The 23809-nt window shown below is 41.5% G+C and overlaps 3 protein-coding genes across 4 annotated transcripts; 2 read left to right on the top strand and 1 right to left on the bottom strand.

Annotated features, from left to right (window-relative positions):
* Window positions 1-513: 513 nt before the first annotated feature.
* On the bottom strand, window positions 514-5695 carry derl1 (derlin 1). Of its 2 annotated transcripts, none has more exons than XM_084357768.1 (8): window positions 5364-5695; window positions 3088-3187; window positions 2920-2984; window positions 2292-2318; window positions 1765-1860; window positions 1467-1519; window positions 1140-1250; window positions 514-973 (listed from the first exon to the last, which is right to left on the bottom strand). In XM_084357768.1, exons 1-8 carry the CDS (start codon window positions 5514-5516, stop codon window positions 808-810), a joined length of 771 nt encoding a protein of 256 aa, XP_084213894.1. In that variant the 5' UTR covers window positions 5517-5695; the 3' UTR covers window positions 514-807. The 2 variants fall into 2 exon arrangements, with proteins under 2 accessions (XP_084213894.1, XP_084213895.1); XM_084357769.1 differs by lacking the exon at window positions 5364-5695 and adding an exon at window positions 4900-4974.
* Window positions 5696-7068: 1373 nt separating this feature from the next.
* tbc1d31 (TBC1 domain family, member 31) lies at window positions 7069-16481 on the top strand. The gene is made up of 23 exons (XM_084357252.1): window positions 7069-7479; window positions 8354-8494; window positions 8884-8999; window positions 9114-9292; window positions 9476-9627; window positions 9792-9951; window positions 10095-10295; window positions 10408-10581; window positions 10765-10844; window positions 10964-11110; window positions 11242-11375; window positions 11681-11814; window positions 11957-12136; window positions 12233-12465; window positions 12573-12645; window positions 12788-12867; window positions 12969-13104; window positions 13431-13523; window positions 14561-14689; window positions 14884-15078; window positions 15250-15319; window positions 15415-15612; window positions 15909-16481. The coding sequence occupies exons 1-23, from the start codon at window positions 7409-7411 to the stop codon at window positions 16061-16063; spliced, it is 3231 nt and encodes a 1076-aa protein (XP_084213378.1). The 5' UTR covers window positions 7069-7408; the 3' UTR covers window positions 16064-16481.
* A 915-nt stretch (window positions 16482-17396) lies between these two features.
* On the top strand, window positions 17397-22005 carry LOC311260148 (uncharacterized protein; the record flags this gene model as incomplete). Its single annotated transcript, XM_084357662.1, has 6 exons — window positions 17397-17685; window positions 17853-17990; window positions 18185-18303; window positions 18429-18596; window positions 19515-19639; window positions 19949-22005. 6 exons carry the CDS (start codon window positions 17397-17399, stop codon window positions 21294-21296), a joined length of 2187 nt encoding a protein of 728 aa, XP_084213788.1. The 3' UTR covers window positions 21297-22005.
* Between the last annotated feature and the right edge of the window lie 1804 nt (window positions 22006-23809).

Genomic DNA, 23809 nt, shown 5'->3' with positions numbered 1-23809 from the left:
ACTCCACCAGCCACACTAGCACATAACCAGCTGAGATCTCCTGACTTTTCCTTGTGTTGCATTCAGGAAACATGGAAACACTGACACTCACTCATCCTTTCAATAAACAACTGTTATATTTACAAAAAAAGAAAAATACCATCTTCACCTCATGTTGATCAAGATCAGAGTTAAGACAGGAAGATCAAGTCTGTGCCACGGACGCTTGAACATTTTACACCATGTAAATTCAGACCTGGATACAGTGCTCTCTAAATAGCTTCGCCCTGTGTTGTGCAGAGGGGTGGCAGAGCGTACACTCCCAGTGCATCGGTAATTACAATGTAATCTGATATGGCATCACAGAGAGGGAGAGAGGACAGGAACACAAGAATCAAAATCAACAGCGTGCTGTGGTGCAGCTGCAACATCTCTTGTCTTGACAGTCCGATTGCAAATTGTGGAGAGAGGGCGGAGGGGAACGGGGTGAGAAGAGGACAGAAAAAGAGGAAGAAATGGGGAGGGGAAGAATCATCACATAAAAAAAATCTTTTTATTCATATTTTCTTCTATCTGCTTCACATTGAACATCTGCAGCAGAATGAATGGTAGAGCTGAACCTATAGCCAGAGTCTGAGTCCTGCTATGCGGTGTTGCCTCAGTTAAAATGCATGCTTTGCATGCATGAACATGAATATGAATTAAGACAATGTCTAACAGGAGAGAATGTGAAAAAGCAAGCATTTTAACCTGGAACACAACTGCATGGCCATTTGTTACTGGGTGCAAAGTATGAGGGAGCATGGCTCTCTCTCCTATTGTGTTCTCTCATTCTCCTCCAAGACGGAAGCCTTGGCCCCAGTTGTGGCGTCCTCCCCCGCCTCCGCCCCCGCCTCCACCTCCACCTCCTGCCTGCTCCTGGGCAGCTGGTCTCCTGGCAGGAGGGACTCCAAAGCCACCCACTCCTCCCCTCTTGTTGGGGAGGTACCGGTACCTGGAGAGAGCAGGAGAGACATGTGCAAGCCTTAGGAACAGAGGAAAAACGGTTGTTTCTTCATTCAGAAGTTACACACGCGTTTTAAAGATGTGTACAACACATCTTCAAAAACCCCAAATTCAGCAAGGAAGACAAATCCAAATTAGAAAAAAAAAACACTTACAAGATCTCTGGTGTGGAGAGTAAGGAGCGACCTCCCAGATCCACGGGGTATTTAAACATGAGGAAGTAGTATAGGTGACCCACCAGGTTCCCTGTTAGTTCATCCACAAAACTGCACAATAATAGCAGAGAGAAGAAGATTATTAACATTGCAGAATTTACAACTTAAAACACTTATATTTATCATATCATATCATATATTGCTTCTTTTCAGACCATTTCTTATTAATTTAAAGAAACTGGATTTACATTTATAGAGCAGCGTGTTTAAAATATACCTATAAACCAGTATCTTGACTCAGCTAATTAAGTAACTGAAATTACTTACGAGCCTCCAATGATGAAGTTGAAGACCAGGATGACCCAAGGTAGATAATGTGCCTACGGCAGAGAAACAGAAAGTATGAAGAATTTAATTAATATGGCTGTTAAAAGTTGAGTAATAAGAAAGCTGCACAATCAGGAAAAAAACTCATGTGAAATTATCATCACATGATGACAATCCGTACCAAAGACAGATGCCATTTCATCTGATCTGACAATACTGTGAAATAAAAACAACAACAAACAAAAAAAAGAAGTATAATTTGTGATGTGATGAGTGCTGGCGATAAAACATGAGGTACCTTGAATCGTGTTCCGAACCAGAAGGACACGATGACGTCTTTGTTGATCTGAGCCCAGACGTAAAGCACTGACATGATCAGTGGAATCATCAGCAGCTGATAACAACATAAACAACAATATATGAGTCGACTAAAGCCGCATGATTTTGTTTTATTTTTGCAAGAGCAATATCACATAAACAACAACAACAACACTCCCCAGGTGCTCTGAGCTCCCATGCTGAGCAGACTCAGCTAATAGGCTCGCTCGCTAGCTGCACGGTTAACTGAGCTTACTAGGTAACACCAGCTACAGTTAGCAGCAGTTAGCGGAGTTGTCTGGAGTATGAATCCCTTTAAGTAAGGCTAGTATTAGTGGCGATCTTAAATTATGAAACACTCTTAACATCTCTGGTGATAACTACAAACAGTTGCTTTGAGCTTTATATACAGTATACGTTGGTCATAATTTCATGTTGTAATATATATATAAATATATATATATATATATATATATATTATAGAGAGAGAGTAAGGAGGATTCTCACCCGCATGTTCATCAGCATCCCAACTATCTACAGCTGGAGTCAAGGACAACAACCAATACAATAACAACAACAATAACCTCTTCCCCTTGAGCAAGGCATCAGAAGCTGGCAGATCAGACCTCGCCAAATCTCCCACAGCTCACATTTATTTTACCCCCTCCCAGAGCTGGCCTGTGGTAACAAAAACTGAACACATGGTTGAGATCAGGCTTAAAGAGACCAGGATGTTGCCAAAAATATTTCCTATAAACAAGAAATGTCTGAAAAGTGAGACAAGCTGGTAATCAGAGCTGAACTCCTGACAAAACGACACAGTGTGGAGATGTGGGCCTGGCTGCACTGCTGGTGCTGCATGTGACCTAGATTAGGTTTCTCTGCTCTGCAGGGGTAGACTGACACTGGGCCACTGGCACAGAGCCACCCTGACATGGCACAGTGCTGCAGAGAGAGAGAGAGTAAGGTGGAGGAAAGACAGATGAAAGAGTGATGCAGAGGGGCAAATGAAGCAGCAGAGAGCTAGAATCAATGGTGGAGAGGAAATCAGGCAAACCAGGATGTAACCTTAGATGCTGGGGGAATGATTCACTGTAGGTAGATCTATATTTTGCAATGCCACTTAAAAGGATACAACAACACATATCCAGTTGAAGATAAGCATGAAGACATAGTCCGCAGGTCTGCCATCAAACAACCCTGGAAGACAATAGCAAGACAAAGATAAGCATGACATAATGAGCATCAGTGTGTGTGTTAGAATGAGTGTGTGTGTATAAGCAACTGAGGCCGACAGGCTCACCTGTCTCCAGCCGAGAGGAGTAGTGGTAGAGGAAATAGAGGTTGACCAGGTACAGAAACCCAGTTGGGAAATAAAAGGTGGCTGTCACAAGTCTCCAGATCTGAAACAAACAGACGAGACACGAGTCAGACAGAAATGTAGGAAGACATCAACACAGCAGTGTTTGTTCGCAGATCCAGACTTTCAAGGCCGTGCTTGTAACACACATGAAGTCTCATGTGGATTGTAAAAGAAAAACTTCTTACAATGAGACAGTGGCAGCAGACAGCCGGTGTTCCTCGGCAGAGTCTGTTAACTCACTATCAGAATCAAAGCTTTTGTTTGATGGCAACAGACGTCAGATCAATACAGCATTTAAGAGGTGAAGGGAGAGGTGATGAGCATTTTATATGTAATCTTAATCAAGGGGAAAAAAACATGAAACAATTAAAATGTCCAATACTGAAGTGGAATATATTGTGACTGTGCCTAAGTTATGATATGCTGAATAATCCTTATTTTATTTTAGTACTCACTCAAAAGAATATCAAACGGCATCAATTTTGATATTTGACAGACCTTTTCCAACAAAAAATGACAAACCTTTCTGATTCTAGCCACTCAAACCAGACGGCAGCTCCCACACCTTCTGATAGGCATTGTTCACTATCTTCCTATTTTTTAATTTTTTAAACCCATAGACTAAAATCAACTGAATGAAAATATATTTAACAGATTAATAAATGTAAAAAATATTCTGAATTGCAGAAATAGATCAGCTACTGACTAAAACATGGACTTGTATCCACAAGAGGATCTGATAATAATTCATACTAACTGGGGTGACTTTTAAAAGAACATCTTCAAAAAGGTCCATAAAGGATATTCAGAGGGTTATATTATTGCACTGAGTGAATTGCAATTTGCTTATAATAATATTCATCATGGTTTTCACCTATTTTTTCCCTTAAAGATGAATAGCCTATAGTGTATGTAACAGGGTTGGGATTTAATTTCACATTCAGTTGCCAAGCAACAAAATAACTCAGAGTAAATAGAGTAATTATTATAATATAATAATATCTGCCTGTGTTTCTCAGAGACATCAGTAACCTATGGTGACTGTCACACCCGCTTGCTCTCTGGCAGGTTAAACAGTACACAGTCATGGCTGATGATTGGTCAAACAAACAGTGGTGGAAGAAGTATTCAAACCCTTTACTCAGGTAAATGTAGTGCCACAGCATAAAGATAGTCCAATATATGTTCTGTAAGTCACGCGTTCAAAATCTTAACTTAGTGAAAGGACATAAGTAAGACAAATGCACTTAAGTGTATATAAAGTAACAGCAGTCGTTCTGCTATTATACTTATAAGTTACTTATAAAGCTACTTATAAAGTGTGACTGTTATATCTTATAAATTATTATTATTATTATTATTGTTGTTGTTGTTGTTGTTGTTATTATTATCATCATTACTATTATTATTATTATTATTATATTCATGGGTAATTACTATTGTGAAAGTAGCATTTTACTGAAGTGACTTGTGAAAGTGGATCTTCTTTTAAATACTGTTACCATCTATCCAATCTAAACATCTTTAGGTAAAAATAAAGTCTTAAGTAGACATAGCTGCAAAATGAATTTACAATGTAGTGACTTAAATAGTAACATATTTCCCTCTGAAATAAGTTAAGTACAGGTACCTCAAACTTGTACTTAAGTGCAGTACTTGAGTAAGTGTAAGTAGTAACTTTTCACTACTGCAGGTAACGAGGTTGCAGGGACTATTTTGCCCCGAGGTAGGTCTTTTAGGATACATACTCACATCCCACCGCATCACTGTTGTTAACCTGATAGTGAAGCTTGCTGCCAGCGGCGGAGTGGTTTAAAATAAAAACGCTGGCTGAGGTGCTCAGTACTAAACACCTTCCCTGTCGTGTGGCGTGCACAACAACAAAACTGTCTGTTTTGATTCAACCAAATGCCAAAAAGGCAATGTTTTGGCAATGTTGCCATCTGTGGTTACCAATTTGCTTTTAATATTTCTGGCACTGATGAAAAATGAACACCTTATTCCAGTCTTGCTAAATTAAGTTAAGCATTGTGACAGCATCCGGAAGTCGTAACCTCCTGCGTCTCGTCCTCTCATTGGCTATCACACAGCTCAGGCCTGCTGAGTGCGCCTTGCTAGCTACATGCTAACTAACCGACTACATCGAAAACACAACAGCCATACAGTTTATCAGCTTCTGTATTGCACAAAGCTGAACACAGTCAATGATAACTTACATGAAATCTGCTAATGACCAGCTCCGGAAACAGCAAAAGGTTCCTGATATCTACCAATCGTAGTACCCCAATCAGGGGAAAGGCAACCGAGGCAGCGAACCAGGACCGGGTGATCAAAGGGATGCTTTTAAACCAGTCCCCGATATCTGACATCTTTCCATACGATTACTGCCGACTTATAAACCTGAAAGAAGAGCTCCTCTTTAAAAAATTAACCAATGTCCCCCCAAAACCGCCACCCTCGCTGTCTTAATATGAGAAATGTTTCACTGCTAAGTTTACATGACGTGGCTAATCAGAGGGAGCTAGCTTAAAAAGGTACCGAGATCAGAGCAGATATATCCGGTTCAGCTTTTCAAAGTAAAACAAACGAACTGTTACTACTGCTATTGCTGATGATAATGATAATCACAAGCTGTTACAAAGCAAAAATAAATAAATTAATGAAATCAAAAGGTGTCTGTTGACAAAGAATACATTAAATCAGAACTTATATTCTAGGAAAACAAATAATGTTTGTGTCGAAAGAAAATGAAGGTAAAATGACATTTATTTATTTTTATTCATTTATTTATAATACTGGTTTATAACATGCTCTTAGTTTGAAGGCAAAATGTCAGAACGGATGTATTTTCACACACTCACACCAACATGTTTTGGTTATGTTTTGTATTATTATAGTACTTCCTGTGAAATTTGCAAGAGCTGATAGTTGACCATCCACAGGCAGCCAGCTAGAGAGAGGCGTGCCAACACTTGTGGCCACCTGTGAGAGTAACGATATTAATGCAAATAATCACGTTTTATGAAACTTCATGTCCTCATTTGACTTCATGACTCAGATGTTTTAGGTTTCAGAATGTTGGGACCTGTTGTGAAGAAGAGATGTGGAATAGACTGATTGTTCAATTGATTCAGTGAACATATTTATGGTGTTGCAAAACAGGAAAGATATCTCTGAGGTCATCTTTAACACAACACAGTATGATATCAGCAATGTTTGACCTAATCTGATGATGCACAACAGTAAGTCTGGGTGAAGGGTTATTTCTTATGGTGACATCATTTTTGGTTGGTATCTATTTGATGGAAGAATTGGTAAAGAGGATATTCAATTGCAGGAAAACATGCCAAAATTGCTAAATATTTAGTGCTACTAACTGAGTATTCATTATTATTTACTGATATTGTCTATATTTCCTCAATAGGTGGATATGAACATGTTTAGATTTACAGCATTTAAATTTGAAATGGACCTCCACCCATGGTAAGCCTAAAAATTGACTTTTGTATCCACCAGAGATCGCATAATAATTACAGTTATTACAGTCACTCTGGTGACTTTTAGACAGAACACCTTTTTATTTTTCCATTAGAGACAGAGGAGGACTCACCAGATATTGAAAATCGATTTTTGGTGGAGGAAACTTCTAAGGTCTATAAAGGATATTCAGGAGCTTATAAAATTGCACTGACTGAATTGGCATTTAATTATAATGATATTAATCATGGTTTTCACCTATTTCACCTATTTGTAAATAGAGTAGTAATATTGTAATATAATAATATCTGCCTGTGTTTCTCAGAGAGATAAGTAATGAAATGAAACAAGGTACATTTTGGTTTACGCCCTCTCTGAGTAATATTTGAACTACAACTCCCATGATGCACCCTTCTATTTACCCTTTACGTCAACTTTGAGCGACAAAATAACCGTCCTCAAAACAAACTGCCAAAAAGTCTTTTGAAGCTGAAGTTGAGGATAACTGTTCGCGTAGTTGGTTAAGCTTGACTGCTGAACTGATTAACATTAAATGGTGCTGAGCTTTACGGCGTCTCGGGTCGTGACTTTAAACTAAACACACTGAAAGTTGCTCTTTCAAATTTCGCGCTGTTTGCTCCGCCTGTGAAAAGAGATTAGTCGGTTAGCCCGTTAGCTAGCCATGCTACTGCAAACTGGGGCAGCAGCAGTAAGTTAGCGTTAAGTAAGGGAGATATTCTTGTTTCCCATATTTATTCCGAGTCCCTTACAGACGTCTTTAAAAATGGAGGTGACGGACATCGGAAACAAAGAAGAAGGGAAAGTCTGGCATCGAAAACCAACACTAGGAAAGGGGTAGGTCTGAAATAGCTTAATGATGCTTAACTCGGTCTCCTACAGGTGTACCTGATGGTGACAGACTCATGTCGATTATTTTGTAGGATTTCTCCCTGACATACTTCTGAGCCTCACATAACAGTGCAAGGTGTCTAACTGCTTGCTATTTAGTTAAGCCCAGTCACACTTGTTGCACTCCTGTTACATTCACACAAGTATCAACTCGAAACACTTGAATTACAAACATTATATATAACTTTAAAGGCTAAAACATTTTAGTCACAACGGATGCCACAAAGATTTTTTAGTCGTTGTTCTTTTTGGCTGTTCTAAATTCCATTAAGAGTATAACTGATTATATTTTAAGTTGGAGGATGAAGATGGAAAGTATTTAAAGCACCCTCTTTGATAACCACCTGTCTAGAAGTGTGCTATAAGTGTATAGGCTAAGATTACCTTGATGAGTCTTGGTCAATATTAACTAAATCAAATATCAAGAATATATCCAAGTCAGAACCTGGATATCACTGATAATATATTCAATGTAACTGTCAGTGTTTTCATGTAGTATTCAGTCTAATATAATATGTAGGTGATTAATTAAATGTTTATTAATACTATAAGAGTCCAATCTTGCCCTAAAAATGACATATTTTTTGTATTTTAAGACCTGGTAAGTAAGTAGCACCTCTGCAGCTGAGCAGCCTCAAAGTGTTTGTGACACTGACACAAGCTGTTGCAGAAGAATAGCATTTAACTGCTGTTTTATTTTTCAGGGTGTATTCTGACCACTAGAGAGCAGCCATGACTCACAGAATTATGTTGCTATTTATCTGAATGCTTTCAGATTTAATGTGTTACTCCTTTAATGTGTGTTGTTTGTCTTCCTCAGTGTGTTGGTGACGGTGGTCCGCACTGCTCAGCAGGCCAAGACGGTGCGTTTCCTCCATGTGGCCTTTGACGCCACAGGAGACTCCTTCCTGGCAGGGGATCACCATGGCAACATCTATGTGTTTGACATCAGTAGAAACAGGTCTGACTCTGCTCAAAAGCCCCCAAATAATAACATTGGATTTAGTATTTGTTTGTTAACACATTATATTTATTATTATTATTTGATTTATGACAGTTAGTTGCATTCAAATTATGACATATTCACAGATATTATGGACCACTTACTGCACCTGATACTTCTTGTCATAGAATGTTTTCTATTAAGAGCAGAAGAAGACAAATACTACACACTCGTATCTTGTTCCCATTCTTCTTTTCATCTACAAGTACCTGACTGTGTTTCTATCATAAATGTTTGCCCTTTCTGTTTAGAGTTGAAAAAGACCTTGAAGTGAGCATACACTCAAACTTAGCATGCTTTCACATTTCTCTGGTCTTGTGTTTTTCATTGCTTCTTCCTCGGTCCAGATTTCGTCTGGTGCAGAAGACGGGACAGGCCTGCACTGCTCTGGCATTCAGCCTGCACAGGACCACAGAGTTCCTTGTGGCCCTGGCTGACTACACCATCAAGTGCTTTGACAAAGGTAGGATGGACGCATCCACACAATTAGTTCTTTTAATGGTAATTTTATGGATGTTTTTTTCACACAAGTTTATTTTTAATGAATCTGCACATTGTGTCATTATCTTTCTTTTAGACACAAAGCAGCTGGTCAGTTGGATGCGAGGTCACGAGGGAGCAGTTTCATCCATCTCTGTCCACAGCTCCGGTCGCTACGCCATCAGCACATCATTGGACACGGCTCAGCTCTGGGACCTGGACACCTTCCAGAGGAAGAGGAAGCTCAACATCAAACAGTCTGTTGGCATTCAGAGGGTAAACATACAGATTTAGCAAATGAAAATATTTACAAATAGTAGTTTAATCACTTCATGAAGGTAATCATATGTCCAAGGATTGTGTTGTTTTGTCAAATTAGGATTTAGGTATTTGGTTAATTTTAAGATGTTAATACTACATGCCAGGTAAATTTATAGCACCCTGTTGTTTGTGTTGCAGGTGTTTTTCCTGCCTCTCAGTAACACCATCCTCAGCTGTTTCAGTGATGACTCCATCTTTGCTTGGGAGTGCGACACACTGTTCTGCAAATATCAGCTCCCGGTCCCCGACTGCGGACCCAAAATCTCCTACAAGGCCTTCGCTGTCACACGGTGGGTATCTCACATCACAACCACTAACTAGCTCATGGATTATAAGACTTGTTTTTAGTTGTATCTGTTTACCTAAAAACACTTAATATGCACAATTAAAGTGAAAGTGAATGGGAATCATAAGGCTACATAAAAACACTGATATACCTGACTTGCGTTGGCAGTGATGGTAAGAGCCTTGCTGCTGGTGGGCGCTCCAACCTGCTCCACCTGTGGTGTCTGGACAGCAAACAGCTGGTCAGGGTGATTCAGATGCCCACCCAGGTCCGAACCGTGCGACAGCTGGAATTTCTGCCCGACAGCTTTGACGGAGGAGCCAGCCAGGTACTCCTCTGTCACCTCCTCCGTTCTCCTGCTGTAGATTCTTGTTTGTTTCAGTTTCAGAGTGTCTGTACATTTATTTAACATGTTCGTGTTTCTCCACAGTAAGCGTGTCTGCCCTGTGTATTATTTTCTCTTCCCTGCAGACGCTCGGCGTACTGAGCCAGGACGGCGTGATGCGCTTCATCAACATTCACACCTGCAAGCTGCTCTTCCACATGGGTTCCCATGACGACGCAATCACCACAGTGGCGGTCAGCCCTAACGGCCGACATGTTGTGGCCATCATGGATAACGGCAGTATCAACGTCTACAGCGTTCAGAGTCTCACCCAGGAATTAAACAAGGTGACAGTCAGCTGGATAACAGTCTAATGATGTAAACAGTGGCACGAGTCGATTTGTTGCTGATAAGATATTGCTCTGTATGTGTGTATTTATTTTGTGCATGTGTGCCCAGCCTCCTCCCTCCCAGGTGGCAGTAGTATCTGGCAGTGATGCCGATCAGGAATTGTCTAACCTGAAGGTCAAAGTCAGGTCAGAGGTCGTTCAGAGACCAGCCAAGAGCTCGGGGAGGCGGACACAGGTGAAGATACTCAGACCCACTGCTGGGTCTACAGCTGAGGATAAAGAGGTGGGAACAACACGTCCTAACTCATTTTTTAAAATTTAATTTCCTTTTGTGGAGTGACATAAAGCTTTATTTATCATAGGGATGTTCAACTGCAAGTAAGCACAAAGCATTTCCCTCTCTTTTTGTACTTTTTGTAAAACTTTGTAATCTAATAGAGTGTTATGGTTTTGTGTCTGTCAATAGAATGAACTGCCTGCTGGTCTGAATAAGAAGAGACTGGTGGCTCTGCTCAAGGCGTTTGGAGAATATCCTGCTAAATACAGGTAAAGATTACTTTCATCGTAGGAGGATCTATTCATGTATCTGATGACGTGCATGCCAACATCGTCAAGCTCATGAATTTTTAAGATTTACATGATTAGCCTGTGTGTCTGTGTTGCAGGATGTTTGTATGGCGGTCTTTGTTGTTTCTCCCAGAGAACCACGCGGCATACAGCAGCCTGACTGACAAAGGACTGCATTCAGCCTACCTCACTCTGCATGATAAATACCCAATCAAAAGTCACAAGCTACAGAGGGGACTGCAGAGGTACCCATGCAACTCACAAGTACACTAATTGAAACACACAATAATCAATTAAGTCTTTTTTTTTTAATCTATTTTTGAAATCACATGATTTTCAGCCATTCGATGATTCTGTTTTTTCTTCCTCTCCACAGGGTTTTGTCTGCCTTAGCTCACTGGGCAGCCATCTTTGGGGAGGTGGAGTACCTTCCCCTGATAGCCTTCCCTTTTGTCAAGCTCTTCCAGAACAACCCAATGCTCTGCTTCGAGGTGGTGGCCACTGTCATAGGTATTTAATGGTTGTGAATATGTATGAAGAGCCATTTTCTCAGTAAACGCAAAAATATGAATATTCAGGGTTTTCTACACAGCTGCACATCACAGCACTGCTTCATTAAAGCTTTACAGTATTTTGAGCTACGTCTTTGAGTCCTCTGTCTTTAATTACTGCAGGATTTGTGTAGAGAATGGCACTGCTACATTTATAATGTACAACCAAACAACACTGCTTCTCATATAGAGAGAAGTCTCTGTTTATCAGGCATCTAAATGTGTTCAGGCAAAGTCAAGTCTGTTGTTTGTTTGTTTGTCCAGTGAATTGGTGTCAGCACTGGTTCGAGTACTTCCCCAACCCTCCTCTGAACGTCCTGAGCATGGCGGAGAACGTTCTGGCTCATCACGACAAGGAACTGCTGCAACACCTGGTGGACTGTGGCATCACCTCACAGGTAAGCGCAGCTGTCCACAGCTAAACACAATGGACAGAAAAGGGTGCACGAGTTGTCCAACAGGCTGTCCAGGAACACCCATGTGACGACATGTCTCTGCCCTGTTTACATTTACACATTTTATTGTGTTTATCTGTTATAGCTGTATGTGTGGCCCCTGCTGGAGACGTTGTTCTCAGAGGTTTTGACTCGTGATGAGTGGCTCCGACTCTTTGACTCGATCTTCTCCAACCATCCTTCATTCCTGCTCATGGCCTGCGTGGCCTACATCACCTGCTGCCGTGAGCCTCTCCTTCTGTGCTCCCAGAAACAGGACTTTGAGGTAACCAATTTGTCCTCGCCTCTAGAAATAAAATGAGCCCCATAGTCAGTCAGTATTTCCTCCTCAGTAAAACCTTCTCTCATCGTTTCCTCTCAGTATTTCTTCCACCACCGCAACAACCTGGATGTGGGAGCCATGATAAAGGAGGCCTACCGGCTCATGGGGAGCACACCGGCTGACATCCATCCCAGGACTATGCTTTCTGACTTTACACCGCTGACCAAAGGCCAGTACCCCGTGTTTAACCATTACCCAGAATTCATTGTGGAATACCAGAGTCGGGAGAGGGAGAAGATACGACTGCAGGAGATGGAGTATCTCCGCGAGAGGTGAGAAAATGCATGTTTAATTAGCTAAATGAATGTACAATAATAAAATTCAGAGTCTTTAGTGACAAAAGATGCAACGGATGACGTGTGTGTGTTTGTCTCATCAGGCAGGAGGTGTCAGCCCTGCGTGCAGATTTTGTGCATCGACAAGCTGAAGAGGAGGCTTATTATGCACAACAGGTAGATGCAGTTTTTAAAAATCAATTTTAAGCACAGAATTTGCTGTAATTTATGCCTGCACATGTAGTTAATTAGCATATGAAATGCAACCTTTGGATGGAAATGAAGTGAAATGAATCGTAGGACTTTGATTTGAACGCAGGAGCTGCTGCAGAAGGCGGAGGAACAGCGCAGAAACATCCTGGCACAAGAGGAGGAAAAACTAACACATCAGAGGGCAAAGTAAAAAGACACTTCCAACCTCCAAAGTTGAGCTATGAGCAAAAAATAAAAGAGATGGGGTAGAGCAGAACTGATTGTTGACACTGCTCCGTCCTCTGCAGGTTGGCAGCCATGAAGAGAGAGCTGAAGGTGAAGGAGATACAGCTGCTGGATGCAACCAGAAGGCGTTTCCTCAAAAAGCAGCAGGACCTGAAGGCCTCGCAGATCCAAGAACTAGAGCAGGAGATCGGCAGGAAGGTAAACACAACCTGATGACCAAGATTCAAGGTCTTTTTATAGAAAGGAGTGATGTCTTGTCATTTAGGTTTTTCCCCTGCTGCTCTCCTTTAAGAACTGTGTTTTTATACTTTATACAGATATATGTTTTCAGAACCCAAGTGACTGGTTATTATATCATTTTGAGGTTTTTTGGGGGGTTTCTAAAGGAGAAGCTTGTAATACCAGAGGTCTGCTCCTCTACTCTCAGTTTATCATGATCAATGTGTTTGTCTCCGTCTGTCATTGACTTAATAACCTTCATGTTGGAGTACTAACCCAACAATAACCTTTATGTTGTGCTACAGATGGATCTCCGGGAGCGAGAAACAGCTGCAGCAGTTCAGGATCTAGAAGTCAGACAGATGGAGCTGGAGGCTCAGAGGAGGCGGCTTGAACAGGTGAGGAGGATGTTGCATTTAACCTTCCCTCCTCTCTCCCAGCCTCTTTTGTCTCCTCCTTTGACTTGTTGATGATTTATTTATCCCCCTTCCCAAACATTTCACGATTGAAATACCTGGAAGCATGTTCCCACTTCTTTCTCACTGGATATTTATCGATCACTGGTTCCCAACCTGATGGTCCCAACACCCACCAGGGGTCACCAAAGCTTCACCGGGAGGTTGTGAGGCCTTCTTGATTTTAAGAGGTGTCAGAAACTTTTTTACAAAAAAATATACAGTAGACCTATTGCTCAGCATTTCATTCAGTTCTGTTCAGAAAACTTAATCAATTTTAAAGCTTAAATCATTATAATTTAAGATATTAACTAAAAACATCTAATAGGATAAGGGCGAGGTGAGCTGAACAGAAGCTTTATTCACAGTGTCCTTACTAATAGGCTAGTCCTACATTAAAAAAATACACAGTTCAAACAGCTAACTGAACAAAAGTCAAATGTCAGGGAGAAGAAAACACTGAGTCTATCCAAAAAGAAGCCTATAAAATATGTATGATTGTTAAAAATGAGGAAGTACACAACACAGATAGAAAGTTATATAAACAATTCTTAAAAATATCAGAAAAACTTGTGTCTGATGCAAAATTCACAGGAAATAGTCTGCTCAGATTACACCCAAATCACTGTTTTTACACAACCTTCTTGCAGTTATTATATTCAATATTTGGGATAATTGTTCAGTTGATCAGAGAACATGTCACTTGGTCAGGGGCTCTCAGTTTACTCAATGATAGAAAATGGATTCCTAAACCCTCTTAAAGTGAGTCTTTCACCTTGTAACAAAATAAATTATGGGAAGAAAAATACCTAATACAGGACTTTTCAGTGTTGTACCCCCTTTAGATATAATCTTTTTTAATGGATAACACATATTCTGTATTAGGTGGCCTGTATTAAGATTCTTATGATCAAACACAGAGGGCAGTAAACCAAGAAATACTTCGTCACACATTTTGTTTGTTTTTTTGTTTCCTATAGCACCTGTTGAAGGAGCAGGAGCGCATGGGACAGGAGGTTGAGAAGGAGGTGGAGATGAGGATGAGGAGGGCAGACAAAGAGCAGGGGAGCTACACAGACCTGCTACACAGCAGCGAGACAAACATGCAGGTCAGTGTCACATTCCAGCATGGCGATAATATTGACATATGTCAGCGCACAATCTCGATGGACTCATAGTAAATCCGTCTGGCTTTACAAGAAACTATCAAAGTCACAGTCATTCAAACACTGATTTTGGCACAGGTACCCGTGATCCTCTCCTTGTGTATCTGTTAACTTTCTCTCTCTGCACACACACACAGGCCTTGGAGGAGTCCCTGGCGGAGGCGTGCCAGCTGGGCCTGGAGTCAGACTGGCAGAGAGAGGTGGCAGAGCGCCTGCAGCAGGTGGATGCGGAGCAGGAGAGGAAGAAGGAGAGACTGGCAGAGCTTCACAGGCGAACCTTGGCAGAGGAGGAGAGACTGGCTGACACTGTGAGAGATGTGGCAGGAAGGAAGGTGAGAAAAACAAGAGAATGTTTGTCAACACATCAGTTTACATGATAAGCTGGCTTGTATATGTGCAATTAGTATGACAATGTATGGGCTTTCTATTGCCTTTAAAATCTGTATCACAAAATAGCTCTTAATTCATTGTGTGAAACACTGTTACATGTTATTAATTTGCAGTGGGATGAAGTGATGAGTGCCAGAGCACAGATACAAGAGCAGCAGCAGCCCCTGACTTCAGCAGACACAGGTATCACTACACATACACCAGTTTTGTTTGTGGCCAGTGTGTGATCCGCCTATTATCCAGACTTGGATCTAACCTCAGTGTTTGCTCTGTACCAGACGGCCAGAGACAGACGAGGCCGCTGTGTTCGACCAGAGGACTTCCTCATAGACACAGTGCCTCCGCTGCTGTCTCTGTTGGAACCAGCACTGGCGGTCCAACCGCGAGACTAAACTGTGCCACCTCTCCAAAGCAGGCAGGAACCAACATGGTGTGTCTGAACAGCAATTCACCTTCAGAGAGCACCTCCACCAACTGTGAGTCTTTGTAGATGTGTGCTGTGATTAATACGAGAAGATAAAGACAGCTTCTGTTGAGTTTGTATCTTTCTTTTCATCTATTACTGATGAATCTGCTGATTATTTTCTCAAAGAATAAGGGTTTGGTTTTTTTGGCCAGCAGGCTGCAAAAAAAAGTCTAAAACCTGAAGATATTCACTTTAATATAAGAGTGTCAATCAACTAATTGTTTATTTGTTGCTGCTCAACGTAATATGAGCATCATTATTAATAGTATTTATATAATTTATTTTCCTGTCTTGTTTCTCTGTCAGTTTCTCTGGACCGAGGCCGATCCCAGCTGGACAGCAGCGAAAGAGAACTGCTGAAGGAAATCCGAGCACTGAGGCAGAAGCTGGCGGCCAGAGCCAAAGAGGGCAGCTCTGCGTCCTCACAGTCTGTCCACACACTGTCCTCTGTCTCTCAGTGACCACAGCTCCGTCTTCACAGTGTCAGAAAAACATCTTTCATCCCTGACGAGCTAGAACAACAAACAGTGACTCAGACTGAGGGGCATATCAGCTAGCTGCTGTCTTTAATGTTTTCAAGTGCTCAACCAGAATCAAAGTAGTTAACTGTACAACATCAACTATCAACTGCTATCTAATGAAAATAACCTCCATAAAAACGTTTCCTTTAATGCTTGGATGGGTTCTCTAATAATATTCCTCCTAGTATTACCTCTCTGAATTTGTTATCAGACCACCTTCCATTTAGTGTTCAGTTGTAAATATTCATGTTTTTTAAATATTTGTGCTGCTGCTCCAGTTTAATTTTTTTCTTGAATTTATTTTTGTATAATTTGTCTTATTTAAAACCAGTTTTGGATTAAATGTTTTTAAAAATCATGATTTTATCTTGTGTTTGATTGTGCCTTTTAAGATATACATGCGCTACTTTAGCTTTTAAATGTTATTGTAGGTAAGGAACAGTTCAGTAATTGTAGAAGTCACTGATTTGTAATTCAGCTCCTCAAACTTCGTCTTCACAAAATCTTTACAGCTCTAGGTGCCATTTTCTATACACAGAATACATGGATTAGACGGTCTATGACTAATTAGACAACATGGCATATGAAAGTCAAGAAGTGAAAAAGTAGTGAGAGTAAAACAGACGAAGGAGCTGTCTGCTCCTGCTCTGTCTGGGTGTGCCTTCAGCTGCCTGCCTTTGAGTCCTTTAAGCGCTCAGGTTGACATGAGCTGAAGCGACAGCCATCCTCATTCCTGTCACTCTCACTTCTTAATTCCCCTCCGCCCATCTTTTATCTCTGCTCATCTGCACTGAATCAGCAAAATCAGTCATCATCTTTTTGTTCTTTCACTCTTGACCTGATTATTCAAAACCAGAAACACACACATGGTGTCTCAGGAATAAAGAAATATGTCTTGAGGCCAAAGTTTACTAATATTTGTATGTATTTGCTATGTTTAAATAATGACATACTTTCTTGTGAATTTTCTGTCTTCACAAGATCCTGAAAGGTCGCACCAAAAATCTTGCACGACTTTTGCTCTCAGCTCTCACCTGTCACCTCTCATCACTTGTGAAAGCGTCTTGCCCTAAGGTGGGGCGGATCTAGCTTTTTCTCTTTACTTTTCACTGTGCTTCAACCACAAATTCTTTCACTAGTGTCAGAGGCAGGTAAACGTCTCGTTCAGGCTCTGAGGGTCATGCACAGCTGCAACAGAGGCCTTCTTGTGGCTAAAATAATTGTCTGATGGGATAACTGATGAGCAAACAACTTGAATTTGATTCCATCATCCATGGATGCCAGCAGTGTGTCCGTGCTGTCGTACAGGAGGTCAAAACCACAGGGAAAGGTGAGGCGGCGGGTGCAAGACCTTCGTATCCCTTCCTCTCACTTTGGCTTCATAGCCAGCAGACCCGCGTTGGACCTGAGCCACAATGAGAGCGCTCGGCTGGCAGCAGATTCCCTGCTCAGTCTGGGCTTACGGGGATACCACGAGGTGTTGGAGGCAGAGGGAGAAGTGGACTTTCTGTCAAAGCTGGAGAAGATTTACATCCTGGAAAATGGCAGAGATGGCAGCACAGGTTGAAAATATTTGCTTTTACATGTTTTTTCCTTTTTACACAGCCTGTTGTGTTTGAAAACACAGAACAGACATCAGATTGATTTATTGGATAAAAAAGAAAATGTTGGCTGGTTGCATTACCTGTTATTTATATGAGCTTTATGCAGGGTTTTGTGCTTTATGCAGCTGATCCTGGTGAATCTGATGATGATGACAAAGAGTTTGAGAGCTTTTCTTCTGGCTCTCAGTCTACCACACGATGTCCCATGACATCCACAGACAGTGAGCCCTGTGTGGCAGGTCTGGACCTGAGCAGCCTGAAAGGTATTACAGGAGTAGGAGCTTTTGTGGAAGGCAATACTCTGACAGAAGTGCTTAAATACAATCTTTCTGGTGTTTTAACTCTTGATTTTTGAGATTGTCAGTCAGTCCGACCAATGCACTTTTCTCAGCTATATATTTATTTGTTTTTATATCTCATTTGCTGCAATTCCTAATTATGTTTTTGTCTCTTCCAGATGTGAAGACGACTGGTCGTGTACTGGAAGAGAACAAACTTGCGGTGCATTTCCAGTCCGACAGTAGGGCAGCAGGCATGAAAGACCTGGTTAGAGAGTTCATCAGAAAGGCCACAATGGTAGGTGTGTGTGAGTGTTCTGCACTTGTTTGTTCGCATGTTAAAAGGCTGATGAGAAAAATGTTGGTTCTGGATCTTGTGTGCTGATAAGCCGAATACACAGTGATTGATGTCTGTCCGTGCAGGCCTTAGCCATAGTGATGGATAGCTTCAGTGATGTAGAGCTGCTATGTGACCTGCTGGAGGCAAGCAGGAAGAGGAATGTGTCTGTTCACCTGCTGCTGGATCACCTCAACCTGGACCTGTTTGTCAACATGTGGCAGGACCTCAAACTCGACAGCAAAGACTTTCCTGTGAGTTAATAGTAGTCATGGTTTATTTATACTCTGCTTCAACTTGTACCCCTTAGATAAAATAATCAAACCAGGTTTTTCTTTACATACGAGCACTGCATCACATTTCTCCCTCGCCTTCCAAAATACAACCTCAAAAACACAGGCCAGTTTAAAAACATACAAATTCAAAGCCTCATTCTGAAAGAAAGACTTAGAAAGTGTGATGTTGGCTGCTTTAAAGGCATGATATGTACAATTTCTGCATTAAAAAGTCCAAAAATCAACTTCATCTTGTAAGATGTGTTGGAGAGAGGAAGGAAGTCAGAGAACTGGACTAAATATGACAGAAAAAACTTGCAGATAGATTTTAATCGGAAAAAGTGGTTGTTTTACAATACAGACAATGATCCCATGATCCCTTGCTACTTCACGACATCATCAAACTAACTGAGATACCCCTGAGCAGCAGAAATGTCATAATGTGTGTTTAACTCTATGATCGGCCACAAGAAAACAAGGTGCGTCAAAGTCTGTGCTTTGAAAATCAGTGGACTTTTTGAGAATACGATGTCACCAATGTATGAAACTAAACAACAGATGACATTCAAATGGACTTTATTTGAATGGACTTTATTCTATTTGATGCTGATTTACAAACCAAATGTGAAGGGGAAAAAAATGTGGACGTAAACAGTCACTGTTGTAATGGACTCAATAACAATTTGACTATTAAATTACATTGTTTAGTGCAAAATAACTAATACGAATAACTATCAAACTGTTGTCAACTTTTCAATTAAGGATAGGAGTTCTTTTTGTTTTGTTTTTTTGGACACAAGTGACAAAATTATACATATTGAAGATTTGCTGTCCTGTGTGTGTGTGTGTGTGTGTGTGTGTGTGTGTGTGTGTGTGTGTGTGTGTGTGTGTGTGTAGAAACTGTCAGTACGCAGCATCAGTGGACAGACCTACTGTGCGAAGACGGGCAGGAGGCTGACTGGTCAGATTGCTGAGAGTTTTATCATCACTGACTGGACTGAGGTGCTGACTGGCTCATTCAGGTACACACACACAAACTCACACACACATATACATATATGCATATATATATGCTGTATGCATGGACATGAATGCATATTCAGACAGCAAATCTTGTTATATGACTGTCCTCTTAAAGTGTGCAGAATATCTAATGTATTTGTCAGATTTTTTTTTCGTTGTAGGCGCTATCATTAATGCTCTAGTCTGTGTGTGTGTGTGTGTGTGTGTGTGTGTGTGTGTGTGTGTGTGTGTGTGTGTGTGTGTGTGTGTGTGTGTGTGTGTGTGTGTGTGTGTGTGTGTGTGTGTGTGTGTGTGTGTTGCGACCTCAGCTTCTCCTGGCTGTCCTGGCAGGTCCATCGTAGTCTGGCTGTGCTTCTGAAGGGCAGAGCGGTCGTACCTTTCCGTCAGGAATTCCACAGGCTGCACTCCAGCTCTACATCAGTCCCCGGCTTTGTCACTTACATCAGTCTCCCTCATCACACCACATTACATGCAGCCCAGAACGAGGACACCGATGTCACTAAGTCGAAATCAAGCCAGACCAAAACAGTGTGCCAAAGGGTTTGGGATGAAGATGCTCAAAACATTCAGACAACAGCAAACATGCCAGTTTTATCTAATCCGGAACTGGAGCGCAGCAAAGGTCATACTCTGCCTCTACACAGAGCAGGCCCTGGTACACAGATGCATGAAAAACCTCCACAACCAAAACCTTTGGTTCAACCAGGAGCACTGAGGAGTGTTTCTACGGGAGCTGTCTGCACCCAGCCGGATGCACAAAAAAATGTGGAACCTTTGGAGGAGAATAAAAACAAGATCCAGAGCCACTCGAACCCCCTCAGCCAGACCCATTTCTCAGACATCCAGTCTCAGCTCACCAGCCTCCCCGTCACCTCGACAGCTGAGAAGAATGTGAAAGTTCAAGAGCCAAACCCTCCTCACACTGCTTCCACCAGACAGGGACCGCACAGGGCTGTCCATTATCAATCACTTTTCAAGACTGATTCAACTCTCGAGCACCATAATGTGGGGACTGAAGGTCTTGCCTTTCAGCAGAGGACTGGAGACAGACTAATAAAGCCTTTGGGGACTGCTGCAGGTCTAAACACACAAAGACGACAATGGTACTACTCACTAAACTTCAGACAAAAGGTAGACTTTGTAGCTGATCATCCCACAGTCCTGTCTCCTTCCACATCACAGCAAACACAAGCAAAGACAGGCCTCCTGCTCCCTTCGACCCACCTAAGAGGACACACGTGTGGTCTGCAAACAGGAACCAGGAGGCAAGAGCAGCTGCTGAGGCCCCACCAACCTCACCACCAGTCACACCCAACCACAGAGGCTCCGACAGCACCAACAACCATGGGCACTCATCTTAAACCTCAGCTCCAGTCCGACACCAGGCTGTTCTCACAAGCTACAGGAACCAAACTACACCTACAGCACCACACACCCCAGCAGGTAAACTGGATGCCTCAGAGTCACGCTGCAAGACCCAGACCTGTGGCTCACCACAGCTCCTTCAGCACCACCTACAGGATGGGACAGCAGGTGGGCTGGAGGCCGTTTCACAGTGGCGTGAATTCGCCATTAGGAAGGAGCAAGAGCATGACTGATAGCCACTCAGCAGGCTTCAGAGGAGCAGGTCTCAACACAAACACAACCAACACCTGACAGACAAAGACGGACGTCATTGACACACAAACACAGGCAGGTCAAAGAAATATAGTGTAGACACTTTGTAATGATGTGTATATTTAAAAACTAGAATTACCACATTGCGACTGTATGCCTCCATGCACTAGTTAAGTTTCTTTTCCAGAGCTGCTGCGTTGAATAATGACCAGAACATTATGATGTCACAGTGCATTTAACCTCTGACCTTTGGATATCAAATGTCATAACTTCAATATTTTATCCCATTAGACATTTGTGTGTCAAATGTTATTGTACTCATTGAATGAACTCTTGTGTTATGGTCAAAACACGTTGTTGTTTTTTACCTTTTGCCACCCAAATTCTAATCAGTTCATCCTTGAGTCATAGTGGACATTTGCACCAAATTTGACACAATTTCCTCAAGGCGTTCTTGAGTTATCGCGTTCACAAGAATGGGATGGATGGACAACCCGGAAACATAATGCCCCTTGTCGCTGTCGCCGGCACGGAGGCATAAAAAATACAGAAAAAAGTATATTTTCCTAAAACCAAAATGTTGATTTAACAACAACAATGTTGTCGATTAAATGTTTTTAAATCTGGAGAGGCTGTAGACATGTATTATAACATGATTTAAAGACAAAAATGTTGTGGTGTCAGGGTTAGGTTAGCTATGAGCTGATTACAGCTGATTATTGCCTTGCCATGATACAACAGAAGTAACAGGAAGGAGAGGTTGATTAAATACTGTCTGTCACACCTGCACAGTACTGAAGAGGTCGAATCAGGCAGTTAGGTGAAAACATGTGCAGGTTAAATAAGTGTGAAGGCTTTTGTTATCCGTGTGAAATAAGAGAAATCTGTCCATACCTCTTATAATTGTTCATTTTTATTTTTTTCAGATTTTTTAATCCTAAATATCTTCAATGTTTTATTATTATGCTTTGAAAGCCTTCAAGAGCACCTGGCAAAGCTTCTGCCACAGGAAACTGTTCAACTACTGAGAAGTGAATAAAAAGGTGCCAGTTCATTAGTGTGTGAACAGCTGATGTTTGATGCAGACAGCTTACCTGTTAAGATAAATGTGTAAATCATCAGTGCTAGCATCTACGGAAGCCCTAAAGGGCCATGCTTTCATGCATTTTATTTCCTGCGTTTTCCCGTGATAACGAGTTAATTTCACTTGTTTTCTCGAGATCTCGAGTTATTATCTCAAAATAACAACTGCCGTTTCCCCGAGATAACAGGATAATTTTCCCTTCACTCCGCACCTCGGGCAGGCTTAATACTTGATTCAAATTAGCTTGAAACGCTAAAAGCTCCTCTTAGCTACGCTTTAGGTCGTGGATACCACGGACTATTTGGCCTGTACTTCACATTTTGAAGGGAAGTGACATATCGGCAGATGGGGGTTTGTTTTCCCGAGATAACGATATAATTAATTCGAGATCTCGAGATAATGATATGATAGGCCTGAGATTATGGAGACGCCCGGGACCTCATAGCTGGTCAGCTATGTAGGTAACGACGACATCCGGCTCACTTAGATTGCGCCGCCGATGTAACTGAAGCCTTGCTAACCGTCTTTTTAGATTATGCACACTAATGTGTATATTATCTGTAATGGCAAGGCATAATGCTATTTCAGCCTGTGTCAGGCCTTGATTGAAAAGACATGTGACGTGGTGATCGATATGCTCCTGCTCCTCTGACATTGCTACACTGAATGATGTTTCCTGCAATGATTTGATATGCTACACTATCATATTGTTTTCTCACAATCTTATCCCGGTAAAAACAAAGTTTCGTTATCTCGAGATATCAAGAAAATTATCCCGCTATCTTGGGAAAATGGCAGTTGTTATTTCGAGATAACTCGAGATCTCGAGAAAACAAATTAAATTAACTCGTTATCACGGGAAAACGGAGGAAATAAAATGTATGAATGCATGGCCCTTTAGGCCTTCTGTAAGCATCTACTCTAATAGAGCTTTTTTACAGCAGATATTCTGACTTGTCACAGCAGAGGCACAGGTGGAATTAATAATGTTAACGACGTGTTGTATGCACAATCGTGAGGCATGTCTATGGAGGTGCTGTTTATCAGAGCGTCTAGAGGTATCAAGACACTTAAAATTGTATGCGTCTCCATACCTTTTTAAAGATATTTTTAAAATAAATTTAAGATGAATTTTTGGATAATTTATCTTTCTTATTTGAGCACTGAAGGTAAGTATATATGTGGTCTCATAGAGAGGAATATGGTTATCACAGTGAGTTAGGTTGATCTACATTTTACCAACAGGTAAGCCCAAGTGTAAGCTTGAGCTTTCAACCCTGACTCTGTTTTTCCATTCCTGTTCCTGGGGGCCCTCTGTCCTGCATGTTTTAAATGTTTTCACAGGCACCTGACTGAAATTAATGGGTTGTTATCAGGCTTCAGCAGAGCTTGACGACGAGCTCATCATTTGAATCAGGTGTGTTTGAGCAGGGAAACACTTAAAACATGCAGGACAGAAAGCCCCAGG

The sequence above is a fragment of the Pagrus pagrus genome (genome assembly GCF_965226575.1).
Source record: "Pagrus pagrus genome assembly, chromosome: 7".
Lineage (NCBI taxonomy): Eukaryota > Metazoa > Chordata > Actinopteri > Spariformes > Sparidae > Pagrus > Pagrus pagrus.
Note: the sequence above shows the minus strand (reverse complement) of the source record. Positions and strands in the feature narration are given on the sequence as shown.

Coding starts and splice junctions, on each gene's coding strand:
- tbc1d31 (XM_084357252.1), top strand. CDS start 7,409: ATGGAGGTGACGGACATCGGAAACAAAGAAGAAGGGAAAGTCTGGCAT. Junction 13,105..13,430: donor AGCAGGAGATCGGCAGGAAG/GTAAACACAACC, acceptor GTTGTGCTACAG/ATGGATCTCCGGGAGCGAGA. Junction 14,690..14,883: donor GCAGCGAGACAAACATGCAG/GTCAGTGTCACA, acceptor ACACACACACAG/GCCTTGGAGGAGTCCCTGGC.
- derl1 (XM_084357768.1), bottom strand. CDS start 5,516: ATGTCAGATATCGGGGACTGGTTTAAAAGCATCCCTTTGATCACCCGG. Junction 3,188..5,363: donor TGGTCATTAGCAGATTTCAT/GTAAGTTATCAT, acceptor TGTTTGTTTCAG/ATCTGGAGACTTGTGACAGC. Junction 1,861..2,291: donor GGATGCTGATGAACATGCGG/GTGAGAATCCTC, acceptor TGTTGTTATCAG/CTGCTGATGATTCCACTGAT.